Raw genomic sequence first — 22,638 nt, forward strand, 5'->3', positions numbered from 1 at the left:
GTTTCTTCAAAATGCGGGCGATTTTCCCCGAGAGTGCGCCTATATATGGAATAAACGCAGTGCCTACCTCCTCCCTCGTGATTTCATCCTTCTCCACAGGTTGTGCCGTAGTGGTTGGGCAGAGCGCACATTGAATTTGCCACTCTGATTACCCTTTTTTTCGAAATACAGTTCTCAGATGTTCCAATTCCTGGGGTAGACTCTCTGCGTCAGAGATAGTGCGCGCCCTATGTATTAGAGTTTTAAGTACCCCATTCCTCTGTGAAGGATGGTGGCAGCTGTCAGCGTGCAAATACAGATCAGTGTGCGTTGTCTTCCGATACACCCCATGACCTAGGGTGCCGTCAGCCCTTCTCTTGACCAAGACGTCAAGGAAAGGTAATTTACCCTCCGTTTCAGTCTCCATAGTGAATTCGATGTTGGGGTGTATGGAGTTTGATGTGTAAGGAAATCAAGGAGTTTATCCATACCGTGTGGCCAGATGACGAACGTGTCGTCCACGCAACGGAAAAAGCAAGTAGGTTTCCATTCGGATGACGACAGGACTTCCTCCTCGAAGTTCTCCATGTACAAATTCGCTACCACTGGTGAGAGTGGGCTACCCATGGCGACTCCATCCGTTTGTTCGTAGTATTCTCCATTGAAAAGAAAATACGTGGAAGTCAAGATATGCCTAAAAAGTTCAGTGGTCTTCTCGTCAAACTTCTGACTAATCATTTCCAGTGACTCTCGCAGGGATACTCTCGTAAACAAGGAAACGACGTCAAAACTCACCATGATATCTGAGTCATCCAACCTGAAGCTATCAAGGCGTTTAACAAAATCCATGGAATTACGGATGTGATGAGGGCATTTACCCACATAAGGACTTAATATTCCCGTCAGGTATTTGGCCAACAAATATGTAGGTGCCCTGAAGTTGCTGACAATGGGGCGTAATTGTACCCCCTCTTTGTGAACCTTCGGGAGTCCATGTAGTATACGCGGTACCGGACCTTCGGGTAACAATTTCTTGGCGTCACCCTCTGGTAAATCTGCGTCCTTGAGAAGCGACCTCGTCTTGTTTTCCACCTTCTTTGTAGGGTCAACGCCGATCTTCCAGTAGGAATCGTCATTTAGCAGGCTCTGCATCTTATCAGTCTAGTCCTTATGGGAGACAACAACTGTAGCATTGCCTTTGTCAGCTGGTAAGACAATAATTTCAGAGCGCTCCCTCAGATCACGAATCGCCGCCCTCTCTTTACTGGTGATATTTGACTTCATCGGCTTCGATTTCAACGCACGACAAGTTTCACGACGTATTTCCTCAGCTGATTCAGACGGAAGTCGAGCTGCAACCTGTTCAACAGCACTAACAATTTCTGCGACCGGAGTGAACTTGGGGTTGGGAGCGAAGTTGAGACCTTTCTGCAAAACTGATACCGCATCATCACTCAACACCATGCCACTCAAATTGATGACAGTCTTGCACGGGACCTGCAGAGATGGTTTGTCAAGGAGACGTGAGAACTTAGCTGTTTGATGTCCTGTTGCCTTCTTATGGGCGGAATCAGCTGCAACCTAGGTGACACCATCAATCCAATACCATGGAAAAGAAGTGAAATTACTAGCCAGTTGCAAATGTAGTTTGAGTAATTACTGTGAGATAAACTCAAGGCTCCGGCAGGTGACTTGCACTCTCTCATGTACCAATGCAAGGCTGGCTCGTTTCTTGATTCTTTTAGCTGCTGCAGAATCGATGTGATGCATAACCTTAGCAAAACTTGGAACAACATTCTCAGAACGACATCTCTTTACAAAGGCAAGAGTACTTAGCAAACGACATCTACGGTGGCGCAACTTTTCAAATTTCTTCATGCTGCGGTACATCTCCTCCCCTTAAAGGTGTATGATGTGATTCTTGAGTTTCTCCCGGAGTATTTGATAATCAAAATATCCACGGGTGTACTGCTGGTCTACAGTGTCCAACGGGCACAATATTTCGGTGATCATACATGTCGCCATAACACATTATGATTCACCAGTGCCAGATTCAGTGCTTAGAAGTATGCCAAATGCATAGTCAACCAACAGAATATACAAGATAGTTTCATTTACATATACAAACATTTGCCATAATAGTAGAGATTTACGCAGCAACTAAAATTCAAAGAGGGCAACCTCATGCTACCAAAGACTTTAGCAAAATAAGAAAAAATGCAGTTAATGGAATTCTGTTTCTTGTTACTTTTCAAACTATTATTCATCAGCATTTAATTTATTAAATAGGCCTGTGACGTGTTTATTCATTTCACTAGGGGTGCTATTTTTTGGCTGTGGGCTACTGTTCACACAGGATGCTACAAATACTAAATAGTGGACTGAGCAAGGTGGCGCAGTGGTTAGCACATAGAGCTCATTTGGGAGGCCAATGTTTCATACCCACATCCTACCATCCTGATTTAGGTTTTCCATGATTTCCCTAAATCACTTCAAACAAATGCTGGGATGGTTCCTTTGGAAGGGCGTGGCTGACTTCCTTCCCCATCCTTCCCTAATCCAAAGACCTTGCTGTTTGGTTCCCTGCACCCAAATCTACCAACCAACTAAATAATGGCACATTATGGGGTCAACTGAAATCATATTGGTGGTTTCAAGAGGGGTATTCACAAGTCACATAAACAAAATCTTGCCTGAGAGCAAGTGCAGAATTGTGAACTATTATAAAACATAGAACCAGTAGACATAATTTTACCCAATATAAAAATATAAATGTGCATTTACAATATGAATACTTACCTACACATGACAAAACCTTTGCAAAAGGTATCCACTACTAAAATTTCAAAATAATTACTATGTATTGTGATTTTACACAGATGCAAGTGTTGTTGTGGTGGAAAATTTAATAACTGTTGTAATAAATAAGACATTGCTTGTTATCCTCCTTATATTCTGATTTACAGGACCAGGAGACCACTTGTGTACTCTGTGATGTATTTGTGAATGCAGTAATGGAGTATTACAAGAGTGGGAAATCAAAAGATGAATTAGAAGCTTTACTCTTGGAAGCTTGTATCACATTCAACATACAAACTGAGGAAGTCTGCAGAGGCAACATCGAGGGAAGTATTGTAAGTATGCATACATTTTGGAAATATGACAAATACATTTTCAATTGTGAAAATTACATAATTGTGGACAAAACATTAGAAAAGAATACCACTTACGCTATGAATGACTATTTGCTGTGCAATTAAATGAGTTAAGGTTTGTGAGAACTAAAAGCCTACTAGTTGCTTGTTGTTAGTATTCCATGAAGCTGTCCTAACAAGCAAGGCAAGGAAGGAAATAACGTTGAACAAGTGTGATAATCAGTGGTAGAAGCATATACAAATGAAACTAAATGCCATATACTTAATATAAGGGCACAAGATAGTTGCCATATAAATGGCCAGGTAAACCACCTCTCAGCAATAGCAGTTGTTAATTTTGTCTACAGAATCAGTTTACCATAGACATATCTATACAGTAATTTATATTTTGGGTCATATCATTTCTCTCAGAGTCCACTACCATCACGAAATTTATGAACAATAATGCCAGAAAATGTTACACTAACAATATTATAGCTGTGGTCACATAGCAGATGAAAGATCTGAGAGCTTTGTAATAGAGAAAGGAGCTCAATAAAAAGTTTATTATCACCACTAACATTTAACATAGTTATGGATCAAATCTTTAAATCCACTAAGAAAAGTTGAAGAAATTAAATTCATCAGAACCACAAATCAGAAGCCTAAGAAAGACAACAACAAAAAGAAAAACAAAGAGGATAACTGCTAGAAAACTATCCACTACTTACCAATTGTGTTCTGTAAATTGCATCATGAAGGGGAGACTTCCTGGATGTGGAACAAATCAAGTTACACATTAACAGGCAGAAGCAGTCACTGCTGTAAAGTGTACTAACAACAAATTATGGCTAGTACTAATCCATTCACACTGAGAATCATGGGAATCATATGTAATTTACTTTATATATGTTTATATATAAGGGGAAGTCAAATGGAAACAAGACAGATGGGAAAAAGTAAGTAAACAGTTATTATTTCAGAAGCAATCACCATAACTGTTAATACTTTTGTCCCATTGTGAGACAAGGCAGTCAATGCTTTTATGGAAAAATGTTGGCCATAGAACCACAGTTGTGCACAGGTGTGCACTTCTTCATCGGGAGCAAATCATCAGCCACTAATGTCTTCCTTCAGAGCTCCAAAAATATGGAAATTGCATAGGGAGAGATTTGGACTGTATGAAGAATGTAAAAGGCTTCCCAGCAAAACTTCTGCAGTGCACTCAAAGTAAACAAAAAAACATGTGGGCCTGTCCATATGTTGCCAAAGTTGTTTTCAAAATGCTGCAGAAGTTTCACTGGGAAGCCATTACGCATTCTCTAAACAGTCCTGATCTCTCCTCATGTGATTTCCATATTTTTGGAGCCTTGAAGAAAGACATTCATGGCCATAAATCTGTTTCAGATGAAGAGGTGCTTACAATCCTGAATAAAAGCAGCAATCAAGCTGCCAGTGCAAGATTTTTTTTTTTTTTCCATTCAGAGTTTGGTCTGCAGGGTCAGACCATTAACCAGGCTTTGTAAGATCGCTGCACAACAGTGTGCATTGGAAGTAGCCTGAGTGGCCTGATTTGTAGCAGTCAGGTGACTGGTTTTTCCACCATGACAGTGCCCCTACTCACACAGCCCTGTCTATGTGACAAAAATAGCATGACTCCTTTTCCTCACCCTGAATACTCATCCGACCTTGCCCAGTGCAACTCATTATTGTTTCTGAGAATGAAAAGTGATATGAAAGGAAAGCATTTTGCTGATGTTGCCAGGATGAATGTAAAATGGTGGACATGCTGTCAAGCATCACAAAAGATGAATTTCAACAATGTTTTGAAAATGGGACAAAAGATTAGCCAAGTATAGGTGCGCAAGTTGACCGTACTTTGAAGAGAACTGGAGCTTTGTGCTTAAAATGTGAATGGTACTCCTTTGTGTATACAGGGTGCTCTAAAATTCCCCTTACAAACTTCTGGGACTTATAGAGAGTACTGAGGGAACCCCCTGTTGGTAAATGCTGCAGTCATTTGAAAACATGTTGGTAAGATGACCACTTTTACAAGTATTTCATTAAGTGTGACCCAATGCATCATTTGTTTTACAATCCCTCTCATTAATAAACAAAGAAACAAAAAGAAAACCTAATCAGTTTTCACAAACACTGTGGTTTACGCTATGGCCTCTACCAGTTCGGGTGGTAGCATCTCCTTCGAGTACTGAGTCATGCTTGCTGACAGTGAAGGTACCCCTTTCTCAAAGCCGTTGCACAGTTGTGGTGAAAAGGCTATGCGATGGAATCTGACATTAAGGCAATGAGCAGCTCTTTCATTACCATGTGCTTCGCCATGCGGAAAGATCATGTCAGTGTATTCTCCAAATATTTACTCTACCACATTGATTTAACATTCATAGACACGTGAATGAGGCTCACACCAGCTTAGAAAGGTAGGACAGATGGGCAGATGTCAAATTACATCAGCTGACCTGACATAAGTGCCCTTCCTCCTCCCCACCATGACTACTTTATTGCACACCTACCTAGCAAACATGTTTTCAAACAACTATAGAACAAACACAGTATGTTTTCAGACATAGGTTCCAGTTCAAAATATTGTCTACCCAGTCCCCTCTTCAAGTCCTAGAAATCTGTACAGGTAACTTTAGAGCACTCTGCATTTTGCTAATCAAGCATTGGACACAGACACATACAAGAAATCACTGTGATATAACACACACATGACTACACATGAACCATCTACTCAAATAACACCCATTGCCTAGTTTTAAGTTTACCAATCTGACCTGCTAGTATACTTATCCACATTGTAAAAGCACTACTCATACTCGACAGCATGCCTTGCAAATAACTTAATACGAGGCTGGTCTAGGTTTCTGGCACTGGCCTTGGTATTACAAATGACTTAATTTAAATAGTTGGTAATCTGCCTAGCCTACAGTGGAAAAACCACAGTATATAATCTCTTAATTATCTGTCAGGGCCTATCCCTATTCACCGTTCAGATTTTACACAGAAAATTAACCTTAGACTACAACTACGGAGCTCACTAAACATATTTGAGTGCAGCCACACTACTTTTAGTTTATGCTAGGAAACCAGAAAGCTGGCACTTTATTACATGTAACCAAATCAAACAACTGTAAGCACTGCTACTAACACTGTTCACAATAGCCAGCACTGAGGACATAAACCACTGTTTGGGTACACTCACAGGTAGCCTCTCCACAATAATGCCCAGCAGAATGTTTTAATAAGTTTCACCCACACACAGGCAATATTGATTTCAGTCTTAAAACATGAACACAATAGGCAAAATATCTCGTTGTTTACCAGATGGAGTACCACAAGCAAATTGCATCAACAACCTACTATCGTGAACTGAACTAAAGCCACTAGCACAAGAGTGACCTAGAAGTGACTGCTTTGTAGCCAAGGTAGCAAAACAATTCCAGTGCATAGGAAAATTGCTTACCCAAGGCTCACACAACTTTTTGTGAACAAATGTTCTATACTAACAACACTGTATAGCAATAAGTAATACACAACCTTATCTGCAGCACCCATGGTTGGTGAGAATCACACACTTAACCACAGTCACTTTAATCCATAGGTATATTGTTCTTTGAGTCAGGCAAAAGTTTATGCAGAAGATCAGTTTTCATAACCATAACAACATTAGCAAACCATTCATTCGCAACAAGACTGCACTACTTTGTAGCAGGAAGGTACAGGCACACACAGCAAACAACTTCATGAACAGTTAAATAAATAATTGTGCAAAGCAACTGCCCAATGCAGAAAGCTGCTCAGCATGGCATCCACAAATGTTGCCAAACAGACACAATGCCTGTACTTGAGCAAGTGCAAACCAAGCAACCAAATCAATGACTTGGATCCCAATGCAGCAATGCAATGACAGTAGCTACCTACACTGGTAACAACCAAGATAAAAGACAAGCAATCTAAAATAGCTCACATGATTCAAGTTTGCTGCAAGAGTCAGTTATCCACCTTGTTCCACAACCGCAGGAATCCAACACTCTATGTGACATCTAAACTGGAGAGACCTACTGGTCCAATAAAGCCACCTCTGGCAATCACTACTACAAAACTGTTGCTGTCCTACAGAAGATGCACATCCTAACACACTACTCAACACAGCAAGACTGCCACATCAGCCGAGAGTACCTACTCAGCCCAGAGAGTTCATGTGACAGCACAGAACCTGGCCGCACAAGAGCAACACCACATAAACAGCACTTCACTCCATAAATGCAGCAATTCAGGTTGCCAGACTGATGAACACCTGGCACAGAGTATTACAAGATGATTTATGAACTTCAGTGTCAACCACTATGAGAGAAGCATTGTGGACCATGGAGCAGTTTATTATTGAAATTTTGAGAGAGTACTTTATGGGAACAGTTGGACAACACATTAATTCCTCTCACATACATGGTCATGAAATGACCATGATGAGAAAAATAGGACAGCAGGGGGGAGAAGGTTCGGATATTGGTACCAGAACTACTCTCTGCCACCCACCATCTGTTTGGAATTGGATAACTTAAGTCTTTGGAAGATTAACGGGTAAGCTGTTTGTGCTGAACCACCTGTATGCCTGTTGCTTTATGCTCCCAGTTGTGTCTGGTGTATACGTGTTTGGCCCCTTTATCAGTATCCTTTGCATCAGTAAGCACAACAATTTCTGAAGAGCCCTCCAGTTACTGATGTTACAGGGAATTACAAACTGCAATGGTGTGGCCAGTTGGTGAGGATAGAGAATGTAAAACAAGAAAATACGTCAGTGCAGAAGTACCAGCGAAAAGATCAAAGAAAATACCAAGGGAACGGTAAAGACAGAGATGACGAAAATGAGGTGGAGCTAGGATGATTTCATGGAATGAAACTGTACAGTTACAGAACAAATTGGCAAGTGCTTGTGTGTCACACCCATAAAACTGGAGCTGGGAAATGACGAAGAGTCCAAGAATGTATGAATGATTCTTATAACAGTATTATATATAACAAGATGACACAGAAAATTAAATATTCATTTACAGTTTGAGAAACAAAATTTAAAATTACTACCCAACAGGAATTCTTCGGTGAAATGAGTGAGTGACAAACATTTGCCAGAACTTTTCTTGTGGTACAGGAGCTCCAAACAACCAAAGAGAAATCACAGAGACTGACAATAATTAAGCAAGTATGAAGTCTGCAGCAGGCCACAATATCTGAGGCATGCAACAAACGATAATTATCACAATTAATCCATTACAAATGATGATAAAAAATTAACCCTTTACAGAATGTAATCTGAACATCTATCATCTCAACACTTCAGACCAAAGAGGCTCTGTTTGTATTCCTGGGGAATCCACTTTCATTCACCCTAACACATAAAGGCCATTAGTGCTAAACATGTCAGTTAGAGTATCCCGTTCGAACACAGTGGCATGTGCTCAGGAAAAATGGAATGTAACTGTGCTCTGCAGAAATGAGTGGAACACACTGCATGAGTTAACACTAGTTGCTGATTTGTTGACATGTTGTTGTGCTGATGTGAATTGTGATTTCAGCAACTACAACTTTTCTGATATAGATATTAATGATGTTGACAAATGAGAAGCAATTAACTAATGTACAACATTGTGCCTAGTAATCCTATTTTCACTAAGCCTAATGCTGTTTAAAATTATTTTCTATGAGCAGCTAAACTTTTAATTTTATTCATAGTGATTTTCATTCATGCAATATAAACAAAAAACATATGTCTTCAGTCACAAACTATGGTCCTTATTGAAAAGCTTGATGTGTTTCAAGTCCTGAACTAGTTTTTACTTCACATTTATTTGTTTAGTTATTTTTATTAAAGATTTATTTTGATCCTAGTAGCAGCTGAGCTGCAATGATATGGAATGAGTCAGTGAGGGACATTTTTCTTATTTTATACAGTAATGAATACAGAAGAGTAAATTGTACCTCATCAACTGAAATCTTCACACATGAAAACAAATGTGGTATATAACATAACAAAACAAGAACTTATGTTAATGTATACACTTGAGAGACATTCATGTTAGCGCTCAAACTGACTGAAGTAACACCTTGATACCGGGAAACAGCCAAGATATATTTTACAAGGTAGTGCTTCTATTTATTCACACACTAATGGGACTGTTTGTGGAGTATCCCATTAACATAAATCAGGGTGACCAGATGTCGCGTTTTTAATAGTACTACCAGTTTTTCATTATGTGACCTGTTGTCCTGCAAAATATTAAACGGGATGCCTATATCCCATTTATTTTGTTATCAGTAGTAACCTTACCTTTGTCTGCCCCTGGTAGCTGAGTGGTCAGCGTGACAGAATGTCAATCCTAAGGGCCTGGGTTCGATTCCCGGCTGGGTCAGAGATTTTCTCCCCTCAGGGACTGGTTGTCATGTTGTCATTTCATCCCCATCGACGCACAAGTCGCCCAAGTGGCGTCAAATCGAAAGACCTGCATCCGGCAAACAGTCTCCCCGACGGGAGGCCTTAGTCACACGACATTATTATATACCTTATCTTTTCAGCTTCACTTTGTGTTTTTATTTATTTTTACTTCAATTTAGTGTCAGGGCATAGATTTTTAAATTTTCTTGAGTCTTGCTTTGTCTTGAACACAAAGATGGAATAAAGAAGTATTATTTTCGTCACAATATGAAGAACGGTGTGAACAGAAGATTTTCTGTCATCATGCTCAGTGCCAATGACTTACGCATGAGCTTCGTAATTCATATCAATTAGTCTTGGCCACTGTTTACATGTTTCAAAACAGTGATGTTTCATTCCATTCTGTTTCGGATAGCTGGACCAGATTCGATCTCGAGCCAGACACAGACACTGTTTCGTTGTTTCAAAATAACACTATTTTAGTCCACCTGTGCTTGGAACAGACTAATTGCATCGAAACAATGATGTTTCATTCTGCTCTGTCTCGGACAAGATTTGGGCATGGCGCAGATACTGAAACACGTTTAACATACCACTTCATAAAACACTTTCAAGAGTGTCGAAATCTTTTTGACACACAACAGCATGAAGCTCAAGATTTCCGAAAATAAAGCTTCATTTCTAATTGACTGCCCTATTCCAAAATGCTGTAGTATCTGTTTTATAAACGCTAACAAACAATAAAATAACACACACTATTTGCATCCATAACAATAAAAGTGTGAAAAACATTCATTTAAGTTACACATCTCTTATAACATACGCTTCTCTGTTCATGTACAGTAATCATGTTAAAAAACGGAAGTAAACCTCTAACTTTCGAATACAATAAGTGTGTAGAGTGGCAGTTTTTAGACATATCAGTATACATAAATTGGATGTACGTATACTTGCAAGCAATTTGATTGATGGGTCATTGATGGTTTAATGGTGAATGGGAAGGGCTGGGAAGCATGGTGGACTTATAGTAATGGTTCAAAACACCTTGGGGGACAAAAATTTTTTGTCTTATATTTTGTTATTTATTTGAATTACGTGACGTTGTTTGTGAGTCTATAGCCAATGTGCCTATTCTCCATAATCATTCCTTCCATGTGTATGGAAATATGCAGGAAGGGTATATTATCCATACCAATGGAATGTTGGAATCCAAGCAGCTATCTGTTGTTTCTGCAGTTTGCTCCCGTCTCCAGTTCTGATCGCGTTGGTTCTTCTGTCCTCAGCTATGGCATTACAAAGCCCAGTGTGAGATTATTTTGTGAAGATGAATCTTGAGAAAATTAAATGTAACTTGTGCTCACCAGTGTTGTCCTTTAAAAGAAGTTCAACTTCTTGCTTAAACAGACATTTGGGATATAAGCATCAAAATCAGATTTTATGAATCTGGGCAGTGTCGAAACCAGTTCAGTTTCCACAGCACTGTTCAAGAGTCTGCCATTTCAGTGACTTTGCGTCAAGATGAACGATCTGTGCAAAAAATACCCACCACTTCCACCGGTTCTGTTCTGGGTAAGTGTGGTAGATAACAAAGATTACTGGATTTGCATCAAGACCAGTGCCTTCATCCAAACAAGCCTAAATAGATGAACAGATTTTAAGACTTGTTGTCATAGAATATCTTCTATTTAATATAGCTGAGAGTGTAGAGTTTAGAAAAATGACTTATTTATTAAATGAAAACTATGTAACTCCTGGTAGAAAAACACTCTCCAACAGTTTACTCTCTGAAGTGTTCAACATTACATTAGTGTAAGATCAGCAATGCAAGCTGCATCCTACATCTGCATTAAGATTGATGGATGGTTATCTGTGAAAAATGAGAAGTATATTGCAATGCCTGCTCACTTCACTGATGAAAACTGCAATCTGAAGTCATATTTGTTATCTAGTTTTAAATTCAATGACAAGCATATGGCTGAAAACATTTCCAGTGAATCACAAAACATGACTTCAACTTGGGGTAGTACCAACAAAATTATAGCTTGCACCTAATATTGTGGAGGCAGTAGTGATGTGCAAATGGTGGCATGTACCTTGTGTCACATAGACACTGAGTTTAACTGTGCAAGCAAGCCTTGAATCAATTACAGGCACATGGGCAAAAGTGAAGTCAATAGTGGAATTTTTCAAAAGAAGTCCTCGAGCACTTGAGAAATTACACAATATTCAGAAGCAAATGTGTTTCCCTATTTTAACACCAAAACAAAATTACCCTACGAGATGGAATTCCACATATGAAATGTTTGACTTTTCCCTTTTTAAAAAAAAAAAAAAAAAAAAATAAATCTGAGAGCATTTACAAAGCACCCTCGCCATCCTCAGTGTGGATTCACAAACAAAACTGTCCAAAGAAGACTGGTCAGTTACTGAAAAATCTTGTGAAATACTATCTCCTTTTGAGCAAGTCACAACAGAAACCAGCAGCAAAAGAAATGTAACCTTGTCAAAAGTTGTCTTATTAAGCAAAGGTAAGTCATTGTCTGAGACTGGAAAACTCAGGTTACAGCAATGAAGCCATTAACGCAGTAACTGGTAAACTTGTTCAAAAGTTTGCAGATAAAGCAACTACTTGTGAAGCAACACTATTGGTTCCTCACTTCAGGGAGTATGGATTTCCAAACCTGGACATCAATTTAAAAAAAAAAATGCCATAATTAACAAGTGCTGTGCAATACAACAGAATCCCATTCGGTGTTCTTCAGACAATCCACCACCAGCCAAACCAGCTGTGGTGAGCACATTCAACTCTACCAGTGGCAACATTTGGCAAGATGTTGACCAAGCTATAGGAGGCTTGATGCAAAGTGTAGACAATCCATGTGCTTACAGTGTAATAAAGCTTGATAAATGTATGAAGATGCCACTGATACATAGATCACAACAGCCATTGCTGTGGTGAAAAAAAAATCATGTGTTGTTTGAAATAATGAAACAACGTCTTTGTATTATGGCCACCTATGTTCCATGTGACCGCATAATTTCAAAGCAAGGGAAAAAAATAACAGACAGTGAAAAAAGTAGCAAAAATGATATGTCTGAACTACAACTTAAAATAAGCACAGTAGATCAACTCAGAAATTAAATAATAAAATTTCAGTTGATTTTCTTCTTCCCTGGACAATGTGCACTGAATTTGTATTTGACTATATTTTTTTTAGTCCACTAAATCTTACATACAGCTATCTTACAAGAACATTTTTCTCAAATTTGTTGTACACAGAAGACACTTACATATTTGCTCACCATTCACTGAGTTTAATTTTTTGGACTATGTTACTTATTTAAGTGTTTGAGAATAATTATCTGATTTATGTATGTATATGTTCGAGCGTTTATTTTTGTAAATGTGCTGTGTTTGATTATTACACTATAGGCATCTTAATACTTGTATAGCGGCACTACAGTTTAAGATAGGGAAGTTAGATTTGGTGCAGTATTTTGGAGCACACAAGTTACAGCCAGGTGCAGGCTGGATTGCAGTAAGTTAAGCTGACCAGCGGTTGCGAAGTGGAATGGAGGCCACAGGGGCCATCGAACCGCTGAAAAGTGTAAACGCAGCAGTTTGCATATCGCAAGCTATAGGAAGAAGGGGACCATTGGCACAACCATGGTATGGGGTGTACGTGACTTGGAGCAAAGGGTTAGTGAAACAGACCTGCAAAGCCGAGTATAAATAGGTGTGGTTTTCTAACAAGATTCAATCAAGTGTGGCAGCTTTCCTGGACGGCGGGGCATGTCACACTACTGGCGACACACGGCAACAGATGGGGCAACAGTGTCCCAGTCCACAGCGAGTCATTGGTTCGACCCTCTGAGGCCGACGTGGGGTCCACAGCCAGCCAGGGTGGGCCATTCTTCAGCTCGCTACCACGGACAGTTGTATCGGCTCCCAACACACGCTGGAGACTTACAAGGCAAGGGCCGCAGGTTTGTACACCAGAACAGGAGCGGTCATTGCCGCTGTATTCCCAGCTATGCTGGCTGAGGAAGAAGCAGCAGCGTGGCTGGCCTATGGCTCCCGACGGAGCAGTGTGGAGTGAACAGTGACAGTGGCTGCTGAGTCGGCTGCTAGCACGGCCATCCTGACATAATAGGAACTCTGCAGCTGATGTACAAGGCCGGCTCAACACAGTGTGTTGCACAGGCCGTTGGGGTGCTACCTCAGTATTGCAGGGCCTGTGACATGGACTGAGGTCAACAAAGCTCTGTAGTGTAAAAAATAAATCATTTGAAAAGCTTGGACGAGTTTTAATATGACACCTTCCACTATATTTGGTGTCAGAATAGTGGACGTTGTCTGTCTAGTACAATGTTCAAGCCCATCACCTGCAGTACAGTCACAAGTGCTGTCAAAATTGCTCTTTTGGGTGTTGGACATTTTCTTTCTTGTTGGTGTTTAGAGTATGGCTTACCAAGTCACATTTTAGATGTTTGTGTGGGCATAGTATTTTTTGATTCTTGAGTTTCTCCCAGCCTATTTGATAATCAAAATATCCACGGGTGTACTGCTGGTCTACAGTGTCCAACGGGCAACGCACGAGGATTCTGGTACAGATGTCGAGATACTGGAACAGCATTGTTAGAGAGGCCATCGAAATTCGCACCAATGACGACCTCATAAACCGTGACTGTGGCTATAATCTTAGCAAGGCTTGGGAACCAGCGATTGGGTTAATCAAGAGTAAATCGAGCAAACGTATAGTTGTGACGACCTCGGCAGACAGAGCCATCACTCCGACGTCATCTCAGATGCCGTCGCAATCTGTTCCACCGCACGACCGTGGCACGGGGTGTGGGGCGTGGACAGCCGAGGGAGCACGCCACGGGCCAAGGGTATTTAAATTGCTGCCGCCATGACCAAACCCAGTTCCCTCTGAGCAGCCATAGCGTACGGATCTCCATGTTGGCACGTTCACAGGAGATCAGTCCATCAGTTCACCTGATGATGGCAACATGTATGACCGCCGAAATATTGTGCCCGTTGGACACTGTAGACCGGCAGTACACCCGTGGATATTTTGATTACAGTATTTTTTGTTGTCAGAGTAAGTGCTAGTGTGTTCAGGGTGTAACAGTGTTTTGTGGCGTTTAATTACTTTTGTGTTAATTTGAGTATGATGTTACTTAGCATGATGATACAGAGTTGTAGGAAGTCAGATTGTTCATGTAATTAAATGATTTTGTCGGGACTAACTGAGAACGAAAGCAACACAATGGTAGAGTCAAGGATGCAAGGTGTGTGGAAATAGAAGTGGTACGTATTATAATGGAAAAGATAGCACAATTGACAGCAGACAATACGCAGTTGAGAAATGCATTAACATCTGGAAGTTAGTGGGAAACTGCATCTAATCAGTCATTGTTGCCTAGGGAGCAGGAGATTGATCCAACCGCCGTGAGTTTGATTATTCCATTTTCTGGCAAGGCATCTGAGGATGTGGATTCATTTGTGGAGGACTTGGAAATTTCAGCTTTGATGAATGGTTGGTCTGATGAGCAGTTGTTACATGTAGCCAAGATTAGACTAACGGGTGAAGCCAAAACATATGTAAGGTGTTCGGAGGCCTTAAGGAAGGCAGGACAGTTTAAGCAGTTAAAGGAAGGGCTTTTACAAAGGTACCAGAAACAGAACAACACTCGGTACTTTAGGGAGAGGTTAAGTACAAAGACAAAGAGACAGGGGGAGATGGTGGAGAAATTTGTGGACAGGATAAGGGAAATTAATGAGTACATTTATGAGTTGGGCCAGAGCAATGAAGCGAATAGTGCTCTGTTGGATGAGGCCGAGCAAAGGGCACTTGTATTTTTGAGAGGGTTGCCAGCGCATATGTCACGCAAAGTGCGTGAAGGAACTCCGAAAGATTTGTATTCGGCCATTCAGCTGGCAATTCAGTGTGAGGAAATAGATGTGGCAACAGGAGTATGCAAGAGGCAAACAGTATTTGCAGCGGGTATAAAATGTTATAAGTGTGGTCGTACAGGACATGTACAGAGGCAATGTACCCAGTCACCAAGGAATAGAGGAAGGGCTGGAAATCAACAGTGTGGAGGATGGAGAAATGAAGATAGGAAAGGTGGACAAGCATTAAACGACAGAGGGGGCCCAAGACCCACCTAAAGGAGCTCCCATTTAATTTCAATGCTACGAATACGTATGCAGAGGTGGAATGTTCAGTGGTTGGATCCATAGGAACTAAAAAGTTAAAGATTTTGTTGGACACAGGGGCGCAAGTGTCAGTGGCTACTAAGAGTTTAATGGTACAAAGAAAGTTAGACCCACCACGTTATAGGCTGAATGGAGTGGGGGATAAGGAGGTCACACCTTTGGGATCAGTGACAGTTGACTTTCGCATAGGGAAAGTCTGATTTAATGCATGCATGGAGGTAGTACCATGGGTAAGCGAGGCCTACAACATGATCCTAGGAGTAGATTTCTTGCATCAACATCATGCCAAAATTGACCTTGGACAACGAACTGTGGAACTTGGTGGAATGTTATTTCTGCTAGGGGAAACTGTTGTCAATGCAGAGCTGTCGCGAGGGGCATTCAACGTAATGAACAAACCAATTGAACCGCGTACATCAGCATTAAGGCTTAATTTGCATGAGTGTGTGTCCAGTGGCACCAGGAAGTCACTTTGGGTAAGTGTGCAGTCGACTCTACCTGTGGGTACAGTATATGTTATTGAACCATTGGAGGATAATGAAGATTTGGGTTCATTGGGTTGTTTTGTGAAACGTGGTGTTGTACGCGTACAGGAGGGAAATGACGGGTGAATAGTTCCCGTGAACGTGCGAATTTGAGGAAAGGAGTTTTTGTAGCAAATTTGGATGTGCCAGATGATGAAGACTGTTGTTTGAAAGGTAGGAGAAGCGATCAACCACTAACTGCCGATAGAACTGCATTGCGTGACAAAATTAAGCATTTGAAAGGAGAAGAAAGAGAGCAGATGGAAGATTTATTGTGGGCGTTTAAGGATTTATTTTTTCCACAAGGGCCGTTACCAGCAACTCCATTAGTTCAACATAGGATACCAACTGGGAATGAAGCACCGGTTTACCATAAACCATATAGAATACCGAGGTATTTGCAGCCAATTGTTGAGGATTTCATGGATCAGCAGCTTGTGGATGGTATTACAGAGCATAGTAATAATTGCTGGGGAGCAGGCATTTTCGTTGTGCCTAAGAAATCTGCGGATGGAACTAAGAAATACAGATTCTGTTGTGACTACCGATACCTCAATAATAAGACAGTAATGGACGCATACCCCATTCCAAACATATCAAAGACTTTGGATCACTTAGGACAGTGCCAGTACTTTTCTACAATGGATTTGACAAGTAGTTATCATCAGTTAGAGGTGGCTCCAGAGGATCATCCAAAAACTGCTTTCTCTACACCTGGAGGCCATTACCAGTACAATAGAATTCCATTTGGTTTGAAAAACACTCCGGCAACATTTCAGAGGTTTCTAGACAGTGTATTGAGGGGTTTGAAACCATGGCAGTGTTTGGTCTATTTGGATGACATTATAGTGTTTTCAAGTAATTTGGAGCAACATAAACAGTGGTTAAGGGAAGTGTTTATGAGATTAAGAGCAGCTTGTTTGATATTGAGCCTGGAAAAGTGTCATTTCGTGTTAGAAGAAGTGAAATATTTGGGCCATATTATCAGTAAGGACGGAGTGTGAACAGATCCGAGGTTGGTACAGGCTGTAAGGGATTTTCGGGGACCAAAAACAGTTAAAGAAATGCAGTCATTCATTGGACTTTGCAATTTCAATCGAAAGTTTGTGAAGGGTTTTGCTGATTTAGCACAGCCGTTGACACGATTGTTACAGAAGGGTGTGAAATTTGAGTGGGCAGAAGAGTGTCAGAAAGTGTTTGACAAACTGAAAGAAGTGTTATCATCAAGTCCAGTTCTTGTGTTTACAGATTTTGAAAAGGAGTTTATACTAGCATGCGATGCACTGAATCAAGCATTAGGGTTTGTTCTTAGTCAGGAAATTAATGGGAAAGAACATCCTGTAGCCTATGTGTCTAGGCAGTTGATTGCAGCAGAGATGAATTACTCAACAACAGAGAGGGAGATGCTTAGAATAATCTATGGAATCACATATTTTAAATGTTATTTATATGGGAGAAGGTTTTGGGTAGTGACAGATCATGAAGCGTTGAAGTGGTTGTTGGGGTTGAAGGATCCATCTACTAGTCTCGCTAGATGGGCTGTGAGGCTTAGTGAGTTCGACTACGAGGTGGTTCACAAGCCTGGGTAGAAGCACGGTAATGCGGATGCACTAAGTAGGAAGGTGGCAAAAGTAGAAGTCATAGGTTATGACCTAGCAGTGTGGCAAAAATTACAGGATGCGGACAATGATTGTAAATTGTATTGAACACAGCCACAGATTAATGTGTTCGATGGTCTTCTGTGCAGGGAGACGAAGTTAGGGCCAAGGGTAGTAGTGCCAGCGAAACTGACGGACGAGGTTTGAAGGGAAGCACATGATCACATGTTATCCGGTCATGGAGGGTGTAGAGCGTCGAATAGAAGAGTGGCGGAGAGGTATTGGTGGAGAGGTAGGAAAGGAGATGTGAATCAGTATGTCAAGAATTGCATACCATGTGTGCAGAGAGCAGATTTGAGTCGGAAACAGATCCAACGATTACCAGAAGCAACATGTCCATTCTCTTTTCTGCAGATTGATGTCTTAGGACCTTTTAGGCGAACACCATCTGGGAACAGATTCGTTCTGACAATAATAGACCATTTTTTAAGGTATGTGAAGATGGTGGCTATGCCAAATCAACAGGCAGCAATGGTCGTGCAAGTGTTAGTAAATAACTGGATTTTAAAGTTTGGTGTACCAGAGACAATAATTACTGACCAAGGGACCAACTTCATGTCGAATTTAATGAAGGAACTATGTAAATTGTTGAACATAAAGAAGTTGAGGATGAGCGTGTTGCATCCACAGGTGAACGGAAGGACAGAATAGGTACACAGAACGATTGGGAAGATGCTGAGTTTTAATGTATATTCTCATCACCATCAGTGAGATGACTATTTGAAGCATATTGTACGCACATATAATGCAAAATTCCATACAAATACTGGTTTGCCTCCATATGAGGTAGTGTACAGGTGAAAAATGCCGTCATCGTTTGATTTAGTGAAGCTACAGAAAGGAAGGACTGGTGAATCTGTACGTCAATTCATGAGAACAATTCGGGATGTTTGGAAATGGGTACAAAAGGCAAATACAAAGGCTTTGGAAAGGCAGGAAGACGCAGTGAATTGGAAAGGAAGTTTACCGCAGTATAGAGTGGGGCAATGGATAATGCTGTCCAGCCCTTATATGCAAAAAGGGAAAATGAAGAAATTCCTCACGAGGTATCAAGGGCCATACCAAGTTGTTAAACCACATCTCCCATTAATGTTCAGCTTCAGCTGCCAACTAGAACAATGATAGTACACATTGGGCGATTACGGGCATTTAAGGGTTGCCCGGATGTGATTCCAGGTGTGTCACGGGAAGGAAAGAGGAAGAAAGAGAGAGTGAAGAGAGGTGCTATGCACAGAGGAAACCAGGAAGATAGAGTACAACATGAAATACCGTATGCTTTGCGTTCTAGAAAATAGTAGATTATTTGTAGTGGTTTTTTTCCGTGTCATGTATCATTGGGTTCGTGTAGATTAATTAGGCATTGTATTTTATATGTGTTTTCGAGTATTGTGAGCCTGATAGAGGCAGCAGTCCTTCTGAAGAGGGAGGAAGAGTGATGGTGATCCCTGTCCTCAGATCACTGAAATGGTGAACGGTGGTTGTGATTCATCTCTTCATCATTGGGGTGGATGCCTTACAGCTTCACCACCTGGATGGGGGTGTGCTGTACTCAAGGCAGGAAGATGTGGTGGTGTCAAGTCACCAGTGGGCATTAAAGTTGGTATGGAACATATGGGAAATGTGGAATGAAATAAGGAGGATTGAGGAAGTGTTCGAAGAGCTTAGGCAATGTGCAGAGGGCAAGGGAATGCTGAAGGAAGTTGCAGGGGAGTATAAGAAATTGCATGAGGCTTATAAGATGCTACGGAAGCAAAGCAGGTAGGATGGATGGAGGAAGTGGTACCATGGATAAAACAGAAACGAGGATGGCTGAACGCAGGGGGAAAAATTTTGAAGACAGTTTTTGGAACCACAGATAAGTGATATAAGAGAACTGAACAACACGGTGGAAGTGGTGAAGCAACTCGCAGAGGAGAGTAGGGCAATGGAAGCTTGGCATGTAACTCAGATAGGGACATTGGAAGGGAAGTCCTGAATAACACACGGTTGCTCCGCGCATTAGCAGGGCAGGTAGTGGAATACGCTAAGGCATCGGAAGACATCATAAATGGTAACCTGGGAACCCTACAGGGGCATCTGGAAGTATTAGACAGCAGGGTGGTGTAAACCAGACTTTTGCAAGAAGTAGCTGACAGTGTGTGGGATGTGCAAGGAGTAATAACAAATCTGCAAGAAGTGCTGCATCATGCATTGTAAGGCCAGATAAGTACCGATTTGTTACCACCTGACCAGTCTTTATGAGGGTTGCGCAAGGCACAGAAGGAACTACTGTCAGGGTTATATTTAATAATGGAGCCCAGCAAGAAGAATTTGCCATTTTTCTAACATGTTGCAATGGTAAGGGTAAAAACCGACCGCGCAAGAGTGTATATTTTGGTCCAATTCCCGGTTATGGGGAAGAACGCAAAGTTTCAGTGTTACACGGTCCACCCATATCCAGTGAAGTGGGGAGCATTGAGCAAATTTATGGAAGTGAAAACTAAAGAGATATTGTTGATCTCGGCAATTAGAAACCAATACGCTGAGATGGCAAGGGAGGAATTACATGGGAAGTACCAATCCAGACACATGCACGGTGCAATTATTTTTAGACAGGTGGAAAGGAATCGACTGTCCAAGGGACATTGTGGAACCAAAATTGAACTTGCAATGAGTCAGGATGCATTGGATCTTCTCCACCCTACAAGAATTTTATAGTAGTGACAAGTTGTTTTGAGCAAGGAGTGTTTACAGAAGCAAAACGTGTAGAGCTCGAGGGGAGCGGAATTTTATCAATGGAACTAAGTGGAACATAATAGGACCAACCTTCCATCTGCCAGTGTCAATTTCAGGAGTCACACAATTGAATGTTACACAGCCACAGCTGTACTGGCCAGAAACCACTTTAGAGTTTTTGCCAAGGCAGAATCTGACCTTGTTAAATCAAACTTTGGAACCAGGTCTGTCGAGATCCGTAAACCAGTTCATTAAAGAGCAAGAGGGGCGCATATCAGCCAAACAGCTTGTTCAACATGTCGCACAGTATAGGGAAAGGCAATGGCAAATAATGATAATTTTGAGCACCTCTGTGCCATGTGTCATCGCAGCTTTAACTCTGTTATGTGTTGTTTTCTTTCTGATCATATGGAGAGCTAATTCCGAAAGGGAACCAAGGGTAGTCCAAGTCCCAGAGGATTGGATACCGAGGGCATGAGATGAGTAGGTAAAGGGTTGATCAAGCAGTGGTTGACCAGTAAGGAATTTTTACATTTTGTTTTACGTCATGGTTTTAAGGGGGCACTAGATCACATTTAAGTTTTCTGGTAGTAAGTAAGCATGTCATAAGTGTCAATCCAAACAAGTTTAAGAGTTAGTTAAAGGACGACCCAGGGACCAGATTTTTCTGAAGAGGGGAATAATGTAGTGGCACCACAGTTTAAGATAGGGAAGTTAGATTTGGTGCAGTATTTCGGAGCACACAAGTTACAGCTGGGTGTGGGCTGGATTGCAGTAAGTTATGCTGACCAGCAGTTGCGAAGTGGAATGGAGGCCACAGGGGCCATTGAACCACTGAAAATTGTAAATGCAGCGGTTCGCATGTCACAAGCTATAGGAAGAAGGGCCCACTAGGGCAACCGTGGTATGGGGCATACGTGACTCGGAGTGATGCGTTAGTGAAACAGACCCGCGAAGCCGAGTATAAATAGGTGTGGTTTTCTAACAAGATTCATTCAAGTGTGGCAGCTTTCCTTGACGGCGGGGCATGTCACACTACCGGCGACACATGGCAACAGATGGGGCGACAGCATCCCAGTCCACAGCGAGTCATTGGTTCGACCCTCTGAGGCCAACGTGTGGTCCACAGCCAGCCAGGGTGGGTCGCTCTTCAGCTCGCTACCACGGACAGTTGTATCGGCTCCCAATACACGCTGGACACTTACAAGATGAGGGCCGCAGGTTTGTACGCCAGAACGGGAGCGGTCATTGCCGCCGCATTCCCAGCTATGCCAGCTGAGGAAGAAGCAGCAGTGTGGCTGGTCTACGGCTCCCAACGGAGCAGTACGGAGTCAACAGTGACAGTGGCTGCTGAGTCGGCTGCTAGCACGGCCATCCTGACATAATAGGAACTCTGCAGCTGGCGTAAAAGACCGGCTCAACACAGTGCGTTGCACAGGCCGCTGAGGTGCTACCTCAGCAATGGGGGGCCTGTGAAATGGAGCGAGGTCAATGAAGCTCTGTAGTGGAAAAAATAAATCATTTGAAAAGCTCAAATGAGTTTTAATATGGCACCTCCTGGCACCCATCCACTACACTTATGTATCATAAATAATTCTCAGCCAGATCAACAATGGTACCGGTATTTGAAACTTTTGTTCAGATACTGTGATAAAAATTGCATTTCAACAGCAGCTTCACTTCATCTCTGATTTTCTGGGGAAGTTTATTGTAAAATGGTAATATATCTGCTTGCTGTGAGTACTTGAGGGAACTCCATACACCTGTACACCAAACAAACTTCTTTAGCAAGAACTATAAGTGGTGTAGAGCCAGATCTGCCATGATATAGGTACCAGAAAGGCATTACACTGTATGAATTGTTTAAATTTTAGTCTGGATTTTATACTTCAAGAAAACATACCGATCTCTGCATTTCAGTTACCTTGGAATGTTTTAACATGTTTTCCAG

At 41.5% G+C, this 22,638-nt stretch overlaps 1 protein-coding gene across 1 annotated transcript in view; it reads left to right on the forward strand.

Moving 5' to 3' along the window:
- Positions 1 to 22,638, forward strand: part of LOC124594484 (sphingomyelin phosphodiesterase-like) — a 148,684-nt gene that overhangs the window by 36,202 nt on the left and 89,844 nt on the right. Inside the window, exon 3 of the mRNA XM_047132860.1 lies at positions 2,946 to 3,113. Coding sequence (XP_046988816.1) covers positions 2,946 to 3,113 — 168 coding nt within the window. The remainder of the gene's footprint in view (positions 1 to 2,945; positions 3,114 to 22,638) is intronic.

Source organism: Schistocerca americana, chromosome 2 (genome assembly GCF_021461395.2).
Source record: "Schistocerca americana isolate TAMUIC-IGC-003095 chromosome 2, iqSchAmer2.1, whole genome shotgun sequence".
Classification (NCBI taxonomy): Eukaryota; Metazoa; Arthropoda; class Insecta; order Orthoptera; family Acrididae; genus Schistocerca; species Schistocerca americana.